General features: G+C 47.9%; 1 protein-coding gene across 9 annotated transcripts in view; it reads left to right on the top strand.

Moving 5' to 3' along the window:
• Ablim3 (actin binding LIM protein family, member 3) overlaps positions 1-21214 on the top strand; it is a 119020-nt gene that overhangs the window by 82850 nt on the left and 14956 nt on the right. For 2 of the 9 annotated variants that reach the window (NM_001191698.1, XM_063277346.1), the window contains exons 8-14: positions 11517-11575; positions 13798-13869; positions 15734-15889; positions 17581-17610; positions 17981-18110; positions 18818-18916; positions 20764-20811. In NM_001191698.1, the coding sequence (NP_001178627.1) occupies positions 11517-11575; positions 13798-13869; positions 15734-15889; positions 17581-17610; positions 17981-18110; positions 18818-18916; positions 20764-20811 (594 nt within the window). The remainder of the gene's footprint in view (positions 1-11516; positions 11576-13797; positions 13870-15733; positions 15890-17580; positions 17611-17980; positions 18111-18817; positions 18917-20763; positions 20812-21214) is intronic. The other 7 variants (XM_063277347.1, XM_063277349.1, XM_063277348.1 and 4 more) reach the window with 7 other exon arrangements.

Raw genomic sequence — 21214 nt, 5'->3', positions numbered from 1 at the left:
CGAAATGGATGCTGAAGGAGTTAAGCGATGGAGTTGAGCCAACAGCTCTGTGACTGTGAGACAGACTGCACCATAGAACTTAAGGCAGAAATGCCTCCAGGAGGTGGGAGAGATTCTTGTAGTGAAGAACTGTCACCCTCTCATTAATTATCCCCATTCCTACCGTTCTGGCTCCTGGAAGAGTGGGAGTAATTGCAGAGTGTGAGAGGACCTGCCTCAGGGGGTGCTGAGCGATCCGGAATGAGGGGGCTTGGACCATGGGTGCTAGAGCCATAATGATTCTGGTTATGGGTGTCATGTGTGGGTGGCAGCCACCAGGAGTTTCAGTTACTACTGGGAGCTGAGCCTAGAATACTCTCAAAGAGTAATAGCACCGGGACTCAAGAAATGGAAGTTCAGAGGTGAAATGAGTCAGCGGAGAGCTAGGAGTCCTGAGTTCAAAGGTCAGCACTTCCACTAATGGGCTGGGATCTTGAGGAGTGACTTTCTCCTCTGGGTCTCTTCCTTCCCTTGTCAAGTGAGGCTGGAATCGATCCCTCTCGTCGAGCCACTCCAGTGACAGCCACACTGCTCCAGGCTCTCTACTGCATGCCAAGTACTCTGCTTGGAGATGAGCAAGGTGGGCATGATAGTTTGTCCGAGTGGAGTTTATTGTCAGAAAGGCGAGACTGGTACTAATCAAATGGAGACAAGAGAGTGAGGAGAGTCCTCCAGGGACAATGGGGATGTGTCGTCAGAAACCCAAGAGACCAGGGGGAGGCTCCTCTGAAGAAGGGACACTTGGAGCCAGGGTCCTGAGCATGAGTAGTGGTGGAGGGGCAATGAGGGGAGTAAAGGAAAGTTGTGGAGGCAGGAGGATAGCAAGTACAAAGTCCTCAGGCAGATGGAAACATCACCTGGTGGGGACATGGAGCCAATGCACAGGGGTCAGAGAGAGCGCACACACCTCAGAAACACTGGAGAACGGAGTGAATGTGAAAGTGCTGAGAGCCCTTAGGGCATGCTGTGCAAGTGGGTGGGCCAGAAACAGTGTCAGCTGCACCCCACACCCTGCACCCTGCACCCTACCCCCACACAGAGCTTATATAGACCAAGGCCTGGAGGGTGCAGGGGGGGAGGTCTGTAGCAGGACAGGCTGGTCCTGGCAGAGGATCCCCAAAGAACCTTTGGTTCATTAGTTTGTGTTTTAATTGCTGTGTGATGGTATTCTGATGGGCCTGACTTGGGAGATGTCTGACGGCTGTCTGGGGGATGTCTGGGGCCCCAGGGGACTACAGCAAGTTTCCTTTTCTTTGCTTTAAGTTCTGTTGCGCATCTGTCTTTCAACTGCTTCTGTAAAGAGGCCAGACTTCTAATCTGCTTGTTATCCAAACCCTTCATTTGGGCTTCCCCAGGAAATTAGGTCACCGGTTTTAGTGCAGCGGAATGAAGCTGAAATACCTCAGGTTCAGGGCAGAATTTACACTGAAACCACGGGGCCACAGTCACTGCAGAAGTGGGCATTGGGCTGGGCTCTGAACGTGTGTTCTCCTAAACATGCCTCCATCGATGAAGGAGGGCGTGTGCAATCTTCATCTTCCCCCTGCACCATGTCTTCCCCTCCCCTCCCCTCCCCTCCCCCATTGCAAGGATCTGAGACAGCACTGGAATGCATGAGGTCAGCTCTTAGCAGCGTTTGCATACTCAATGAATTCATTTTGAAATCCAGGGACAGACCAAACACTGCTAATGGAAGCACTGTAACAAAGTTTGAGTCCAGCCAGTGTTAAATCTAAGAAACATGGAGATCATCTGGAGTCTGCTCCGGCATCGGCCACTCTCAGGGGCGGTACTGAATCCTCAGTGCTCCGCCCCTTAGACCTATAGTTGACTCTCCTGTCTCCAGTCTCACCTTAGGAGTGTTCGGATAGCAAGTGTGTGTCTACCGAGTGCATCCCACTTAAACTCGGGCTACTGAGCCTTTGAGCACTTTTACCAGCTAAGCCATCTCATTGATTTTTGAGTAAGGGTCTCTCACAGGCCTAGAACTGGCCAAGTAAGGGAAAGTGACAGGCCACCAAGCTCCAGAGATCTGCCCTTTTTTGACTCTCCAGCACTGCACCAGAATTACAAGTGTAAGCCATCATGCCTGACTCTTTCACACAGGTTCTGGGCATCAAATTCAGGTCTTCATGTTTGCCCAGCGAGCACGTCACCAACTGAGCCATCTCTCCAGACCCTCTATTACCAAACTCTTAATCGGAGGTTCGTAACCAGCCTTCTGAATACAGCGAGTCTCCTGAAAGTGCTATAGATGTTGCTCTAGAAAGAAGGCCGGTAGCTTTCGTCTAATCTTGAGCAGTGTACATGACCCGAAAATAAAGCAAAGAGCCTCAGTTCTGCCTTCATGCAAACCCCACAGATCCTGGAGCTGCCTTTGAGAGTTACGCCAAGCCCTCTCTGTAGAACTGAGGCTATTTCTGACCACATGCTTTTCAGTTCAGAGGATATGAGGACCTGGTAGTGGGAGGCACGTCCCGGCACAGCTGGAGGTGCAAGTGACATTTAGCAAAACCCTCCTTTTCCTAACAGGTCGCTCTGACAGGTGCACTGGGCCAGTAGAGGTCTCACTGATGTCACGCAGTCATCTCAGACTACGGAATACCAAGCCACATTCTTAATCTCCAGATCTCCAACCATGTTTGCTGAGGCACCGTTGCCAAATGCGTTGCTATCATTCCATAATTCAGGCCTGCTGCATTCAACCAGGTCTCTCCAGTGACAGTTTTAGGTTACAGGAGTTATGCTTAAAAAGTTTAAAACTTATGTTTCCCCCATCCTGCTACATAATTTTAGATTCTTCAAACATACTCTTCGACGAAACTGCCGTTTCAGGTTCTGCCTGTGCTAAGCACATTTCATTTTAAATAGAGTACATTTTAACTTTCAACGAGCTGCCTTCTTTTTGATTTCTTCAAGATTTTTATAGGGCTACCTAACATCCTGAGTCACAGAAAGTATGGTAGTGTTGTCATTCTAAAATCTGTTTCCAGCTTGTCTGGATCAGGTCACCGCAAACGCAAAGTGATGTGGCCATTTTCTCACGGGTTCCATGTCACATCTATACTTCACAGCCAATTTGTTCACGTTGGTCCAAATTAGGTCCAGAGCAGCAATTTTCCTGGTTGTTTCCTGTATTTTCTAAGAAACAAAATTGCCTTCAGGGCAAGTCAGGGATGTGTCAGGCACTGGAGTCTGAGTTGAAGGAGAGCTTTTATTGCTCTGGACTTGTCGGGTAGCAGAAAATTCAGCTTCCGCCACTAGGGCAGAAGAGGAATGACTGATAGGCTGATGGGATTGAGAAGCATCCAGAAGCAGCTTCATTGAGCAGTACTTCAGGATCCCCAGCCTGGTCTTTTCTCTGCTTCTTTGTGTTGGCCTCATGCTCTCCTGCTCCATGCTCCCCAGCCAGCAGCTGTGTAGAGAGGTGTTGTTCCCATCTGAGCTCAGCAGAGGGTCCCAGGAAGGGTCTGATGGCCCTACTTGGGCAAATCCGGGCCCAGGCATGGGTGGATCGATAAAGGTGAACAGTTAAGACATCCAAGCTCCAGGGACCTCAGCCTCAGTACCACATTGGTCGTCTGTGAAGACCAATTACGGGATTCAGGCTCGGTGCACAGCCAAGTTCTGCCAGCTCAGAGCTCATGACAAACCCCTAGGGTTGGCTGTGCTCTAGGCCGCAACCCATTCATCAATGCTGGACACTTTCACTATTGCCACCATGACATTAAGAACACGTTAAGGCGCCAAGGAGATGACTAAGTGGATAAGCACACTTGCTATCTGAGCATGAGGACTGGAGTTTGGGTCCCCAGCACCCATGTAAAAATCCAAGCATGGATACAGGTGCCTGTAATCCCAGCATGAGGGAGTGAAGACAGGCAGGTCCCTGGAGTTCCCTGCCAACCTAAGTAAATTTGGTTTACTTAGAGATGCTATGTGTCTCAAGGGAAGAATAAGGCAGAGAAGATAGAGAACAGTATCCAATATCCTATTCTGGCCTTTACATGTGTATACACAGGTATGGATACCCACACACCCACATGGAGGAACACACACACACACACACACACACACACACACACACACACACTACATACAGATTTACAAAAAAAAAAAAAAAAAGGAAGAAAGAAGAGAAGGCAATAAGAACTCTTAGAAGGCCGAGACAGGAGAATCATGAATTCAAGCCACCTTGGACTACATAGCGAGATCTTGTCTCAAAAAAAGGAGAGGGGGGGGGGAGAAGAAGAAGAAGAAGAAGAAGAAGAAGAAGAAGAAGAAGAAGAAGAAGAAGAAGAAGAAGAAGAAGAAGAAGAAGAAGAAGAAGAAGAAGAAGAAGAAGAAGAAAGGAAGGAAGGAAGAAGAAAGGAAGGAAGGAAGAAGGAAAGAAGGAAAGAATTTAAATAGGGTTCTGCATATCTGCATATTTGGTCAGTAAGTGTTAGCTGCCTTTATATTGTAATTATTATTATTTATTTAGATACTGCTGTTTCAAGGGACCCTTGAATATGTAGCATGAGGTCAGCCCCAGGCACTCTTCAAATGTTTTATAATAATTCAGGGAGGGGAAGAAGGGCAGTGGTTCCCTGGGTAAGAGCTCACCATGTGCAAGCACCATCATTCAACGCACCATCTGCGTTTGAATCCCAGCATCCACATTAAAAACTGGGCATGGTTAGGGGACAGAACCCAAGAGCTTGCTGCCCAGCCAGCCCAGCTTCCACAGTGTGTTCTCACTGGTGAGAGACCCTCAAAGGAATAAGACTGAGTGATAAAGAAAGATACCTAACACCCTTGCCTGGCCTCTGCTTGTACCCATGCACCCACACACATTCACATGCGTGCCCTAAGATATGATGGCTTAATGGTTAAGAGCACTTCTCGTCCTTACAGAGAAAGAGGATTTGATTCCCAGCTCCCACATGGTGGCTCACAACCACTGTAATGCCATTTTCAAGAGACCCAATGCACTCTTTTGGTCTTCACATAGACCTTGCATACACATAGTACACATCCATACATGCAAGCAAAAAACTCATGCACACAAAACAAAAGTAAAAAAAAATTCTTTTCTCCTGTCTCTACCTTGGACCCACATAGTCCTCTCCCTCCTCATAGCCTCCTCATAGCATCAATAGAATCTCAGGAGAAAAATAATAATAGTACGGGAACTGTGGATACCTATTGTTGGCACAGCCTAAGCTTCCACTCTGTCCCCATCCTGTGAATTACTGGACCCTCAGTCCTGCTGTGTTCCTTGCCCCTTCCTGCTTGGTTCCATCCAATGGTAATGGGGTTTTAGTTAGCAGATATTTTTCTCCCTAGCTAACACCATTTCCTCATGCCAAGAGGGTACAGTGGCAGCCACACCAGGCTTCTGCTCAGCAGCCACACCTGTAAAGCCAGCCATTTGTCTTTTTGTCCCCTTTCGATTGTGGGGAGACAAGAATAAACATCTACTCATCCTACATAAGAAAACTGCTGACAGACCAAAGTATAGATACCACAGAATTATCACTCGGTGAACCAATGAGTTTTCTCGGAGTTACTCACGGGAGTGTGGGTGACAGGTTACTCAGAGTAGCAGAGGTAACTCAAAGACAGCTCAAAGCCCACCCCAGCATGAGTGACAACAGCTCACAAAAGCCCACCTCAGGGTGAGTGATGGCTCACAAAATAGAACCACACAACCTACAGGCTGGTTGAAGACTGTCTTCCAGGTGACTCTGTTGGCCTGAGCCTCTTCTGGGCAGCTTGGCTTGTCTGAGAGTCTTTTAGCAGGCCTTACTGCTTTTGTAAGTTTGGGGATAGAGAAACCTGTTAAATCTGACCGTTTTTAGGGATTTCCTGTTTACTTCCTGTTATTAAGAGCTCCCTCCAAAATAGAATGTTTTCATTATGCCCTGCAGCCCCTCAGCCACTATGCCGGGCTCACCCAGGCCCTGTTCCCGGGAGTCAGAGAATAAGTCTCCTACTCTAATCACACTAGGAGTCTTTTCAGCTTACCCGAACTGGTTAGCCCCCAGCACGTTGAATTTTTGGATGGGAGAGAGGAGATATTAACAACAATAAAAATGTATACACAATGCTTACTATAAGCAGATATCACTCCAATGCTCTCTCAAGCCCTTTCTCTCTCTTTTTCTGTGTGTGTGTGTGTGTGTGTGTGTGTGTGTGTGTGTGTGTGTGTGTTCATTCATTAATACTTACAACAAATCTACAAGGCAGATACATCAATCCCTACTTTGCAGATGGGAAAAGGGAGCAGAAGCAGGACTGAGCTGCTCTGGACAGTGCAGCCAGTGATGCAGTAAGCTGCAGCCCAGGATTCAAGCCTCATAGGATATCACATTAAATAATGCATCAAGTGCCCGATACCTGGGAAGACCCCTGATACCCAAACTGGTGGCAATGGTAATATTGTTATACACAGCGAAGTCAAGGGAAGCGCTTGCCATTGAGCTTTTAATGACAGAGGGCGAGTGGCGTGCCTTGTAGTCTGCAGAAGCAGTCCACTTCCTCTGGGGTTATGGGACAGGGGCTTTATTTTCCTTGAGATTAAAAATTCATGAAACATCAAATTAACCATTTAAGATATATATTCAGGTAGTTTTCAGTCCATCCACGATGCTGTGCAACCATCATCTACGTGTATATCTAGCTCACCCCCAAAGAAACCTCATCCCCTTTAAACAGTTGTCTACTCACCTGTACCTGCTCTAAGCTTCTGGTATCCATTAAAGTGCTTTGTGTCCACAGACTTTGCCTTCTATGGTATGTGACTGTCTAACTTAGGGTCTCTACTGCTGTGACGAAACAACATGGCCAAAAGACAAGTTGAGGAGGAAAGGGTTTATTCAGCTTACACTTCCACATTTCTGTTCATCACTAAAGGAAGTCAGCACAGGAACTCAAAGTGAGGCAGGAGCTGATGGCAAGGCTGTGGAGAGGTGCTGCCTACTTACTGACTTACTCCCCTGGCTTGCTCAGTTTGCTTTCTTACAAAACCCAGGACCACCAGGCCAGGAATAGAACCAATCACAATGGGCTGGGCCCTCCTCCATGATCACTAATTGAGAAAAATGCCTTACAGCTGGATCTCATGGAGCCATTTCCTCAACTGAGACTCTTTCCTCTCTGATGACTAGCTTGTGTCAAGTTGACACGAGCCACTACAATGCCAGCCCCAGCCACTACAATGTCTGAATGTGGGTATGTGCCAGGAGTATAGAAGTCTAAGAAGGCCAGAACCTCTGATCCTCGGAAGCTGGAGTTATAGCTGTGAGCTACCTGGTGTGGGTTCTAAAAACCAACCTCAATTCATCTGGGAGAGCAGCAAATGTTCTTAACCACAGAGCATCTCTCTGACCCTGGGTAGAGTTCTTAATGGAGCAATTCCAAGGTCATTGGTGGGTCATGTCACAGAGGCAGTGCTGCTGCCACAGAGGCAGAATGTGGAGCAGCGTCACCCCGCTTATGGTCATGAGCTATCTGAAGAGGGAACCTGTGGAGACAGAATCAGAAACTTGAAACTCAACCGCCTTCATCACCAAGTGGGAAGGGCTGTGAGTTAGGTACTGGGAGGATCACGGCAACACGCGGTGTCTAAAAACATTCAGACTCAAAAGTGTTTACACAGTGCTGATCCAGAACTTCCAGTCACCTTTGTATTTATAACCCCTCACTGGGCATTCTGAAAGACAATCAGATCCGGCTCTGACATTTTAAAAGAGGCACTGGCAAATTGAATGGCAAGGCCCAGCAGAGAGGTGAGTGGGATCCTAGAATCCTGTCAGCCCCAGACACTACAGGTCTGGGCCATACTATAAACTAGTGTTGCTGGTTCTGGTGAGCGTCAAAGCCAATCTGAGGACTATGCTGGATTTCGCTCTCTATTTCTAGTCAGCTGAGGGACCTATAACCTTCACAACAGGTTTCAACCACAGAGTATGAAGGCCTAGGTGACAGTCTCAGAGAGTGAGAGAGGAGTTCAGACAAAACATGTCCCATTCTTGTACGATGTTAGAGTTCTGTCTTGGGCTGTTGGCTTCTCTTTCCCATAACATTTTTTTTAAATTTACTTGGAGTGCTGTATGTGTGTGCAGACTTGCCACAGTGCACCTGTAGTCAGTGGACAGCTTGTGGGAGTCGGATCTCTCCTACCATATAGGTCCTAAGGATCAGACTCAGGTCAGCAGGCTTGATAGAAATTGCTGAATCATCGTCTCCTCTGCCCATTTTCTCTACTCACTCACTCGGTGAGCATTTATGGAGACTCTTTGGTCAGTAGACACATAGATAGAGATCATCCTCTTCAGAGAATCTCCATTCTCATTGGGAGCACTGGACAGGTCAAATGTTTATTATGTGTATGGAGAAACCTATTAATTTAGAAACAAGATCTCCAAGGACTAGGATGGTTGTCCAAAATCCGTCAGCGTGATTGACATGTGACGAGTCCCCTCCACAGTACTGAGGCTGAGCTCCCCCCCACCCCGTGTATATTTGAAAACTTGTAGAGGAAGGGAAGCTCGTTATGAACTGAGCGAGAACATTCAATTAATAAAAGTTTGCTTTCCCTCCCTGGAATATTTGCCCTCCGTTCTCATTGCAAATCTTTTGAAAGTACCTTCCCTCAGCAAAGAAATGTGCATACCATGTCTCAGCCTTCTATTCCACCTTTACGGACTAATTTCAGGTACCCTCCCTGTTCTTGTTACCATACTCTGCTGGGTTCCCTTCACTTGTAATTGTAAAACTAACAAGATAGGATCCACCCAGTCATTCACATGGGCCAGGCTCTGTGTTGGGAATTTAAATGGGGGGAAAAAGATGATTACTTTCTTTCCTGGGTGTCTTAGTTAGGGTTACTAATGCTATGGTAAAACACCATGATCAAAAACAACTTGGAGAGGAAAGAGTTTATTTCACTCACAGTTCCATATAATAGTTCATCATCAAAGCAGGGAGGGCAGGAACTCAAGCAGGGAAGAAACCTGGAGGCAGGAACCAGGAGCTGACACAGAGGCCATGGAGGAATGCTGCTTACTGGCTTACTCTTTGTGGCTTGCTCAGCCTGCTTTCTGTAGAACCTAGGACAACCAACCCAAGGATGGAACCACCCACAATGGGCTGAGCCCTTCCCTGTCAATCACCAATCAAGAAAATGCCCTACAGGCTTGCCCGCAGTCTGATCTCAGGGGAAGTACTATCCCAATTGAGATTCTCTCTTCCCAGATGACTCCGGCCTGTGTCAAGCTGACACAAAACTAGCCAGCACACTAGCTGTTTTCTTTCTGTTGGGGATCATGCTATTGATCTGGTGACCTAGGGCATAAATGCTCAGGAGACCATAACTTCCTACAAGTCTTCATGGTGAAAAAAAGAAAACAAAACAAAAACATTCAGATTCAAAAGTGTTTACACAGTGCTGATCCAGAGGTTTTCTTACCTTTATCTGAGTTTATTGCTAGCTACCAGCAATCTTTTTTGTTAAACTTTCTTTTATATATATGATATGTTGGCAACTCCTGAAGCACTCCTCCCCTTTTCATTTCTAATTACATCTTCCTCTTGTCTTATGGTTCTTCCTCTCCCTTCTCAGTTTCTTTATAAGCGTACGCTCTTGTCTGCAGAGTGTAGCTAATAGCCATTGGTGGCTTGGTTTTATTTCAGATCAGATATGTCATGTCACGCAGTCAAAGCAAAAGAGACAGTTCAGTCTGAACCCACACACGCTGCTCTCATTTCCCCCAGCCTAGACATCTACCGCCTCACCTTTCCTTTTTGTCTTTCACATAATTTCATGATCTCATCAGACCCCCAGGCCCACCTCAAGCATTTCCTACGGTGACCTGGAACATATGTTTCCTCCCATAACCACCGCGGTAAACAAGTCCTGGTGGACTCAGGAACACCCAGAGAGGAACCGGAAATGCTCCCTGTAATTTAAACTCCTAAAAGGGAAGATCACAGCCCACAGCTTGCTTGATAGCAGACACACCCTGTGATCCCTGGCCCAAGCCGCAGACACAGAGTCCCTCTACCGGGCTCAGATAACCACTGCATTTTCCTCTTAGAAGCAAACTCCTCTTGAATAATTAAAAACACCCAAGAATGCCAGCAGAAAAGAAGTGGGGATTCTTATCCCACAAAAGACAAAGCCATCCCTAGAATAAGAATTTTAGAAATGAAAATAACCTAGACCATCCAAGTGTTACCTTGATATTTACTCAGATGAAGAAATGGGGGTGGGGTGGGGAATCTATCAGGGGCTGAGTAGAGAAAAAAGAACTTTGGACTCCATATTTGGGGCTGGTCCTCTTTCCTCTTCTTCAGGTCTTTGATCTCACATCAAACCCCTGTGCCTTAACCAATATTCTAGTCCTAGGAGCTCCAGGCAACAATCATCATGGAAAATATAACCTAGAAACAAAGTCAGACAAGCAAATGCCATCTGCTGCTTAGGAATGGAGCCATTTGCTGGCCCCTTTCCTTTCAGGGCTGGTTACCCAAGGGATGGCTCCAGAGGGATAACGTGTTCCTATTTTTTCCCCTCTAATCCAGGACACCTGTCCCTTCTTTGGGGAATGTGCAATAGTCGAGGCTTCACAACATGTCACCAACCACCTGTTGTTCATGCCTTTCCAAATTGGCCTCTTGGGTTCGGAGCCAGCCAACTGGACCCCCACCCATTATAAAATGTGGGTATTAGCGACACTGGTGTACTAAATTTGAAGGGTCTGGAGCCTCTGAGGAATTATCAGGTCAAGACAATGCTCCTGAGCGGAATATACACCATGACACCTCCGCCCCTTAAATGCAAATACATCCTAAGTCTCTCTGAAGTCTTAAGAGAAAAGAAAGCTAAGGTTAAACATGGTTTGTCATCTTCTTTCACCCCCTCCCCACTGCCATTCATCCATTCAACAAATATTTATTGGCCACCTGCTATGTGTCACTCAGAGATAGTCGTCTGTTCGTCTTTTCGCCCTGCAAACCCGTGGACTTCCGCTAAAGGCAAACTCTGTGCAGATGCTATGGGAGACAGACCCATGGATAAAGCTCAATCCTCTACTTAGAAGGTTCCGTTAACGTACTTAGGGTGGCAAATTCGCAAACTAATATGACTTAAGACTGTATTGTGGAGAGACTTCAGAGAACTATGGAGCCCAAAGGAGGAAAAAGTCACCTCCAGCTGACAGGTAAGAAAGTTCACAAGAGGATGCCGTGTGAACTGTGAAAGAGTTAGGATTTAGACACCCTGAAAAGGAGTATGTATAGTCAGATTGGCTCACCAGTGGTGCGCAGGGACAATGAGGAACTGAGAAAGCCAGGAGACAGAAAGGACTCTTCCTGACAGATGTGTATGTAGGGTGCACATGCTGTCAAAGGAGTAAACCGTGTAAGGTGGGGACTCTGGTCATTGGTAGCTCTGAGAGGTCTGAGTCCTTGTTATTTTCCTGCCCCCTTAGGTTCTGAGGTTTGGCACCCGATCTGCAAGCAGGCAGCCAGGGCAGAGAAGAAGCTCAAGGTAAGAGGCCTCCATGCCACTTTTTGTCATAGGTTAGGAAAGGTGTGGTTTAGTACAGAGCTTATCAGCTCCCAAATGTGTGAGTATTTCTGTGGTCTCCTTAATGGGAAGAGTAATTTCATAGGGCTTGGGGTGAATTAAGATCTTGCATATTATGAAAGAGCCTTGAAAACAATAAAGGATTTCATGCATGGGAGATTTTTTTTTTTTTTGGTTCTTTTTTTCGGAGCTGGGGACCGAACCCAGGGCCTTGCGCTTCCTAGGTAAGCACTCTACCACTGAAGGTAAATTTATAACCATACCAATGCCAGCCAAGATGGCAGCCAGTCTGAGGTACTTATGCCATGGCTTTTCCCTAGCCTAAGGTCATTTACTAATAATTGTATTGTTGCTATCGTCTCAGTAGTTGACAGTTTACAGAGTGTCTTCATAGCGTGCCTCTCTGGCTGGTTTCCTTTAACCTCCTGAGGCAGATGAGGCAAGAAATTGTATCTCTACCTTGCCTGTGAGGAAATCAAATCTGAAGAGAGTGATTTGACAGCGGCGATGCAGCCAGGCCGAAGCAGAGTGTCATGTCATCCCCAGGCACACAGCAGACCAGCTGAGGCCCTGGTACCTCTGAATTGCTGCGCTCTGACAAATGCCAGGGAGGCCTGTTCATCCGAATCCCTGATACTGAAGGGAGAGGGTGGGCTCACCCAGGCTTATGCAGGGAGAGGTTGCTTTCATGCTCGGCTTCATGCTGCAGAGAGGCTCCTGGGATGCGCATTAGGGGAGGGGGCAACACTTGGGCCCTAACGTGCCTTTATATCCTTGTCCTGCTGTCAACTTGACCCCTAACTTGCTAGAATCTTCTCAACTTAACATACCAGCGCACAATTTCTGATTAGCTAATTAACCCTTCTCCTTTGTCACTTCATCCTTCCAGTGTGAATTTGGTGAGAGAATCAATCCTATTGCTGTGTCATTTCTTTCTATCCATGTGCGAATATCCCACCCTGTTCTTTCTAAGGTCTGTAAAGTATAAGAAGACCTAGCTATCGTCTCTCTCAGTCTCTTCTCTGGAGAATCCCCTAAATATGAGTTCTCCTTTAAAATGCTTTTCATAGTATCTGTGTACCACCTTTTCATATGAGTTACGGGGTCTCTCTCTCTCTCTCTCTCTCTCTCTCTCTCCTCTCTCTCTCTCTCTTTTCCTTTAAAGCAACTCCCCTACTTTTCATTTAACTGGATCCATTTTAAAATAAAACTTGAGGTTCACATGGTAGACAGGCGTAATGCTGGCTATAAACAAAATAAATCCAGTGGTAATGGAGTAGTTATTAAAAATAAATCTTAAAAAAAATACTAGCTAGTGCTGCTGACACACGCGTTAATTCAGAGGGGAAATTAAGTGCTGTTGGGACAGCTGTTGGAATGTGTTAGCACCAAATCAAGAGTCCTCCTCCAGCTAGTCAGGAGGCTCAAAATAAAGCAATCCACTTCCCACTGTAGGGTACAGTGCCATTAGATGTTCCCTTTTCAAGACCCGCCCCTAGCTCTCATTCATGGTTTGGTGAAAAGACATTCTTTAGCACCACTCAGAATGCTTTGAGAGGGAGGTGGGAGGGACTGAGCAGTCCCGAGACACGACCACCATCTCCTTCTGCACATCAGGGATCTGAGTGCTCTAAACTTGCACATATTTCCTAGTGGTCCTTGAGTCCAATCTTGACTGTCCCATCACTGCACGCTGCCACACTCCGAGATGCACAGAGAGGGCAGCAGACTATTAGGGTGGGGGTGGGGGTGGGATGCTGGTAATCCATCATGGCTGACATACAGAGGCAGATGATTAAAGGTTTTCACTTAAGTTGATGCCAGTCTGTGCGAGTGAGTGAGCTGTTGTTTACTAAGCCACCGAGAAATGAAGGCTAAGCAGTTTTATTCACTTAAACTAAATACCTATTGGCTGAGAGAGCCCAAAATGAAGTTTTATGAGCAACTTTCTGTTTAAAATGCTGGCTACAGATAAATCCCTATTTTACCCAGCGGCATGAAACTCTGGACCTGCTGCATCTCCTTCACAGAGTTATTGGCTAAAGGGGCCAAGAAGAGAGAGGACAGCAGTAGCCAGAGTGCTTTAACAACACTGCCAAAGTGCCTTGCGTGTGACATTATGGACCTGCCTTCTCCCCACTGAGCCTGAACTTCTGCTTCTCACCTCTCTGTCTTTCCCACAGCATAGACGGACATCTGAAACTTCCATCTCACCCCCCGGATCCAGCATCGGGTCGCCTAACCGAGTCATCTGTGTATGTATTGCTACTCAACACTGCTGGGGCTTTGCTCACCCCTGACCTAGCACCTGAAATGTTTTTAAGGTCATTTGGGCCATGCCTACCTCCTTCTGCATGGCATGCCAGATCTTGGGGATACAGAAAGGCACGGGGAGGGCCTAGACCTTGTTCTCTAATAAACCAAGGGCCACAGGGACAGTGTAGAGTTCAAGGAGCATGAGGAAGAATAGTGACGAAAGCGGCCTTCCTGCATTCTAAAATCAACTTGCAGCCACCTGCTTTCCCGTTCCTTCACTGAGACAAGACAGCAGCTATGAGGCCTGAACTGAGACCAGGCAAGACAACCACGAGGGGGTCAGAGTGGCAGGGAGAGGTGGGATAAGGTTGGTATTTAAGGAGTGGTGTGTGATAAAGAGACAGGAAGGAAGGAGAAGAGATGTCAAAATGCAACTACAAAGCTAATGGAGACCTCTCTAAACAGGCGAGAAGCCTAGAAACAAAGCAGATCTTAGAGCTGTCTAGACTCCCTACGTCAGAGCCATTCACACACAGGCAGAAGGGATAAGAGGTAGACTAGATGCCCCCAGGGGTCCTGTGGTTGTGTAATGTATGCATTCGTTCCGTGTATGCTGAGCTTCCTCTCTGGGGTAAACACTGTGTTCTGTGCTGGGGAGATGCTGGTGGACTGATCTGGTACCCTCATGACACTGGACATTTTGTGGGTGATCAGCTGTAGCCGTGACAAGTAGCAGAAGGAAATGTCACCGCACACCCTTACGATACAACCAATGAGGGAAGAAGTCTGACCATCCGGAGCCAATTGGGAAAGGGCATCCCAGAGGAAGAACTACTAAATAATAGAAGGGATGGAATGGCAGAAGGAAGCCGAGGGACGTGGGTGGCAGAGCCGAGGAGCAATGAGAGAACCTGCATGTCTGGCTACAGGCAAAGGAACCAAGTCCAAGAATGTGGGGTGTCGGACAACACAGAACCCAGCCCCAAGGAGACGAGTCCATGCATAGTCCTCAAAGCTGCCAGGCCTAGGTGAGCTTTGACACATGGCAAGATCCTTCGGACTCATCCAGTCTCTTCTTTGACCCTGGATAATGCCCATCAATGGCACCATCTCCTGTCCTTTCTTCCCCTGGACAAGTGAAAACAGGAAGAATTGTTGCTAGAACTTCAATATTAGTCAAGACTACCATGTGGCTGTCTCAGAAAACAAATTGCTTTCTTTCTTTTTTACGGGGCTGGGATTAACTTCCGTCCAGACACTTGTTGAGCCAGTAAGCTACTGAGCTCCATCCCCAGGACAAGACAAGTTACTGTCATCACAGGCTGTACAGATCCCCATCCAGAGCATGAGAGAACACAGGGCCCCGGCTTGGAGAGTGGCGCCAGTCCCAGCGGAATCAGTGGGCTTAGTTTGGGGACCCGTACTATAAGAAAGTCATTGGCAAGCATAAGCTAGTCCCCAGAAGGGAGTTATCAGGGTGACTACAACTAAGGATGCTGTCCTGTTATGGGGTTGGCAGCAGTCAGCATCCAGGAATGGAGCTTAGACTGTAGTCTGTGACACCAGTTATGGGATGAGTGTGCCTGTTTCCACATCTAGACAACATTATCAATTCTTCCTTCTGAGATATTGTGCCCTTTAGAAGAGATCATTCTGGTAAAGCCTGGAGCCTCACAAACAATGTTGTTCAATAAATGGCCTCCGGGAGCACTGTTATTCTGACATCTACAGCTCTTCTCTTCATGCCTAATAGTTGTTCTTCATAGAAACTGGAGCTTGAACCCCTTGCTTTTGTTTCCCCTCTCTTTCCCCCTTTCCCTCTTATCTTTCTTCTTCTTTCCTGTCCATTTCCCTCTCCCCCAGGCTAAAGTGGATAATGAGATCCTTAATTACAAAGACCTGGCGGCTCTCCCCAAGGTTAAGTCCATCTACGAGGTGCAACGTCCCAACCTCATTTCCTACGAGCCTCATTCCAGATACACCTCCGACGAGATGCTGGAGAGATGCGGTTACGGAGAGGTATCGCGTCTTGCCCTCTCTGGGACTCTTGAAAGAGACAAGGTCCTGCTGGAGTCCCCAGCCAACTTCATTATAGACAGCCTGTCCACCACAGTATCAGCCCCTAGTCCTTTCTAACCTAGAATTCATAGCCAAGTTTTAAAGACCAAGAGCTCTCATCCAAAAATCCGGCATTAACTAAAGCATTAAGTGTGTGTGCCCATCATCTAGAGGTAAGTGACAGTGTGCCAAGTGGACAGGAGTAGGCTCTCCATTCTTCCGGGTCCTCACCACGCCCTACTGAGCCAGCATACAAGCCAAGAGCCTAGAACTATTCATTGCTCGAGCTGCTGCCTTTCTTACAGTAGAGAAATCTTGCTGGTACTCAAGCCCATGTCTCTGATACTATACCAGGCTCAAAAGGCAGTGAAGTTCCTAAACTCTGGTTAGGTATTTCTGTCCATATTTTAAACCTTACTTAAAACCTTGTGCTCAGGGGCTGGGGATTTAGCTCAGTGGTAGAGCGCTTACCTAGGAAGCACAAGGCCCTGGGTTCAGTCCCCAGCTCCGAAAAAAAGAATCAAAAAAAAAAAAAAACAAAACAAAACAAAACAAAACAAAACCTTGTGCTCAGAACAGGACACACATTTATAAAAATGCAGCATCGGGTAGATTTAGAATCCATTCTATGGCTACTTAGAAAAGAGAGCGTCCTATGGAAAAGGCAGAATAGCTGTCACAGAATAGGTCCTCACCAGTCATGCTCCAAGAGGTTTTTCACCCCTTACGAGGCCCTTGAACTATAACAATGGGCAACAGCATCCTAGCCTGAGGTGCGGTCTTCCAGGTACCTTTTTCAACCCCACCACTCATTGGCTGGTATTCTTGGGCAGCAACAGCGCAACTAATGGGGGTTGAGTTCCATTTGGTTGAAGAGTCCAGTACTGAGAATCTAAGCTCTGGCTCCTAAAATGGACCTGGAAAAGAGACTCAAGTAGTTGCAGTCTCTAATTCTGAAACTAGAGGCCAGGGCCCTTGGGCCAGAGCCAAGTCCCAGATGGTTTTGGTTCACTCACAGAGAATCATTCAGAAACGTAAATTAGCTGTTGGCATGTAAATGTTAGATTTCGCCTAAGACGCTACATTTCTTACTTGTCTTAGACATTAAGAATCTGGTCCACGTTGGGTAGGTGTTCCCACATGACTCTGGTCGCAGCTGAAATCAGGAGCCTGGCTCAGCGGGCTGAGCCTTCTTCAGCTTGCTCTGCAGCTCACCCATGCCAGCCTTCCCATTTACAGCAGTGGCCTGGTCCTCCCTTAGCCCTAAATTTGGATACTGTGCCCTGGGCTTTGTCTTCATGACCCACAAAAGAGATGTGAGCCAGGAGAAAGACAGGTGAGGGCTGAGAACGTAGCTTTGAGCTCACAAGACTAGCCATTTCCTGAGAACCCTAGCCTGGCCCTGAGCCCTCATATTTGAAAGGGGAGTCATAGTCACAATATTTCCTACCACATTCCAGCGGTTCTGATATTCTAGAGTTCTAAGTGAAATGTTGTCTGGCTAGGGTCCCCTCCAGACGGGCAGCTGCAGGCTCTCCCCTTACCACCATTTAACTGTCTTACAATGTAACCATGTTCTCTCCCTTCCTCTTGCCTGCTTCTCTCTCCCTTTGCTCCCTCCATGGCTGCCTTCAAATTCTTCGCTTCTAAAGTCACTGGGAACATTATCTCCTTACTCCCAGGTAATTCGTCTGATACATTAAAGGATATATCACAACTTCCTGGTCACAACTCCCCCTGCACTACAGGACGTGGTCCCAATCCAAAATGTATCCCCCAACCAAGCAATGGCATGAAGGGTGGAAGTGGCTAGGAAAGAACCCCAGACTCGTCTGGGCCTCTGGAATCCTTAGACTCCAGGAACTGCCTGTGTGGGTTCTAGCCACGGGCTGTGAGTGGTGAATGAGGCCTAAGAACTCACTCCCATCCTCCTCAGGTTGTATGTGTGACTCAAGCCTGAATCCCTAGAATTTCAGATTCCATAGCACCTAACTGGAAAAAAAAAAAGTCTTGCACCATGGCTGTTGCTCATAGTCTTGCCTCCTTCCCCAGGACATCTATGAGAACTTGGACCTCCGGCAGAGACGGGCCTCCAGCCCGGGATACATCGATTCCCCCACCTACAGTCAGCAAGGCATGTCTCCCACCTTCTCCCGCTCACCTCATCATTACTACCGCTCAGGTAAGGCACGGGAAGCCCCAGAGGGAGATGAAGAGTCACGGCAATGTGGCCACTCAGCGTCTGTGGGCTGCAGGGCCAATAGACACTTTCCGAAGCCTGTGGCCACTCGGGTGACTAGTGAGCCCTACTGAGTCCCTCAGATGGGTTTGTGGTGCCGAGAAGCAGCAGGAATGTGGGTAGAGAACTGCCAGGAGAGGGCATGTCAGGCAGCCCAGGGACGGTGGTTAGAGGAAGAGTCAGTCCTCTGTCTCATCCTTCAGCCTGTGTATCCACAGGAAGAAACGTGACTCATCATGGCCGGAGTCTGGTCTTCACCTGAGGGCCCCAGCCAGTTAAAGTATGTGTGGCCACCCTGAAGGAAGGGAAGGAGCAAGTTTTTGACTTGGAGAAAGGGGGAAACAGAGGGAGGAGCCTGAGCAACGTGGGGCGGGAGGCTACACAAATAGATATCTTCTTGGCAGAGTCAGACTTGGGGGTCAAATGAGGGGAAAGGTCAAGCTTGTTTCACCCACATGGTGCATGAAAGCACAGGCTGCTTCCACTCTGGAACCGAGCACACTGGGGCACCCAGCCCTGCCCACCCCTGCCACCGCAGCCGGCTGCCACCCACGCTGCTTCCTTCAGTGCTTCCTTCAATGCTACCATGTCTAATGCCTGTTTTCTCTATGCTTCTATTCTCTCTGGGGACCACTGCCCGCACGCTCCAGGGCCTGAGAGTGGCCGGAGCTCTCCGTACCATAGCCAGTTAGATGTGAGGTCCTCCACTCCGACCTCTTACCAGGCTCCTAAGCACTTTCATATCCCAGGTAGGCGCTGCCAGCTCTCCCTTCTCCCCATGAGTGCATGCTCCATGGGGGTGCCAGATGCCTGAGCCACTGGCTTGATGTGACACAGGCATTGAGAAGTCTGTTCCTGGGGACCCATCCTAACCGATCACCCACACCTTCCAGCCCCAGCATGCCTATGGGCTTTGGTTTATTCTCTCCATACAACCAGCTTTGATCATGACCGTTAGGAAGGACTAGGGAAGAAAGGGCTCAGGAAGCTCACATGAAATGCCCAAGCGTTGGTCCTTTATGTGACTGATGGACAGAGTAACGGCAAACTGGTGAAGGGTGCTTGCCTCGGGTATTTTGGCTTGAATCCTGACCCCACTGTTTGTCATCTGGTGGTCTGGGGCCCATCCCTTGGCTTTTCTGGGTAGGTAGGTAGTATTCTGGACCCTGAAGCTTCAGCTGGGCTTGCTCCAGCCCAGATCTCACCTTCGTAGTGAGGACAGTTAAATGTGCGGAGAGAGCCATCCACCCACTTAGTTCAGGTGTTAGTGTGAGACTCGCGGTGTGTGGATAGCAATGGTGAATCTTTAAAAAGACCGTAAAAGTGAAAAGGAAGTAGAAGGTGATAATAGCCACTACAGACAGAAAGGGGGGAAAGCCAGAGCGCTGTGGAGAAATGGCTGGAGTAGGGGAGGTTGTGTTGGTGCGGTAGACAGGAAAAAGACTTTTGGAGGAGAGGGCATCAACATTAGTGCTGTGACAGTCCCACAGCCAAGAAATGGGAGCAGCAGAAATAAAGTCAGCATACTTAGCGGAGGTGAGAGGAAGCCAGAGGCTACATGGCCTGGTAGGAAATCACACCGTGGATGTTCATGTTTGCTTTCTACTGCTGTCATTAAAAAAATGGCCAAAAGCAAGTAGGGAGAAAAAGGGTTATTTCACTTACAGGTTATAGTCAATCACTGGGGAAAACCAAGGCAGGAGCTCAGGGCAGAAACCTAGTGGCAGGAGCTGAAGCAGAGACTGTGGAAGAACACTGTTTACTAACCTGCTGTCACTGCTCACCTAACTTACTTTATTTATATATGCATGCATACATACATACATACATACATACATACATATATACATACATACACACATACATACCACAGCATCACATGCCCAGTGATTGCACTGCCTACAGTGGACTGGGTCCTCCAACATCAATCATTAATCAAGAGAAAGTCCCCGCATGGAGTCAGAGTCTCAGCTGAATTTCCCTCTTCCCTGAGGATGCTGTCTTGCATCAAGTTGACCAAAAAAACTAACTAACTAACTAACTAACTAACTAACTAACACTAACTAACTAACTACCAGCATTATGATTAGAGCCAGGTCTAGACCGTTTTCCAGCTGTGCAACCCCTCCTCACTTGCCCCTCGATTGTTGATCCTATTTCTATTCCCTACCCACCATTCCCCGTGGCTCCTGAGGGGCCCAGCATGTCTCTGAGGGAGGCTTAATGTAGACAAGGCTAAACCAAACCCTGCAGCTTCCAGAGGACTTTTGCATGGAGTGAGGCGAGGCGTGGCCACTAGGGGCAGAAGCGTCGAGCACTTCCAGCACCTGGCCTGCTTAGCATTCCCTCTCTCTTGCATGCCCACCTCCCCTTCCTTGGTACCATTTGTATGCATCTGCCCTCTCCCCTGCTATACCGGGAACCTGTCTGGTGTGAGCAGCGGAAGAGACTAGGAAGTCTGGCAGGGGAAAGAAAGATGGTGGCCCGTTGGAAAAAGTTGCTGACTGGCTCTCTCTTCTCAGATCAACTGACCAAGTGCTGTCTCCTCCCCTGTCTCTCTCTCTCCTCCCCACTGTCCCTTCCTGGTCTCTGGCAGCTGGAGAAAGTAACATCTACCGAAAACCCCCGATCTACAAACGGCATGGTATGGTCAGAGGCAGAGAGAGCTTGGCCAAACAATGAGGGGGGAGGGGGTGGTAACCAACAATGCAGATGGTTCCCAGGAAGGAGGTGATGCAAGACCACACCATCATCCTTCTTGCTACCCCACCCCCAATCACTCAGGGTGACTTTGGGTGTCAATGTCATGTCAAAAGAGCAAAAAAGTATTGATGTCCCTGAAATCTTTTCTTACCACCTCCCCAACCTTGCCTGCTCTTTGCTGCTCTAAATACCATGATCAGAGCAATGCCTGGGAAATGCCTGAACTCCTATGAGAGCTGCACTCAGAATGCCAGCAATTCAAATCGCTCATTAGAATTGTGTGAGATGCGTGGATCCCTGTACTGAGTTCAAGGCCTCTGCTTTAAGGTTTTCCTCCTGCTTCT

This window comes from Rattus norvegicus, chromosome 18, assembly GCF_036323735.1.
Source record: "Rattus norvegicus strain BN/NHsdMcwi chromosome 18, GRCr8, whole genome shotgun sequence".
Taxonomy (NCBI): Eukaryota; Metazoa; Chordata; class Mammalia; order Rodentia; family Muridae; genus Rattus; species Rattus norvegicus.
This window is presented reverse-complemented; position numbering and strand designations above follow the sequence as displayed.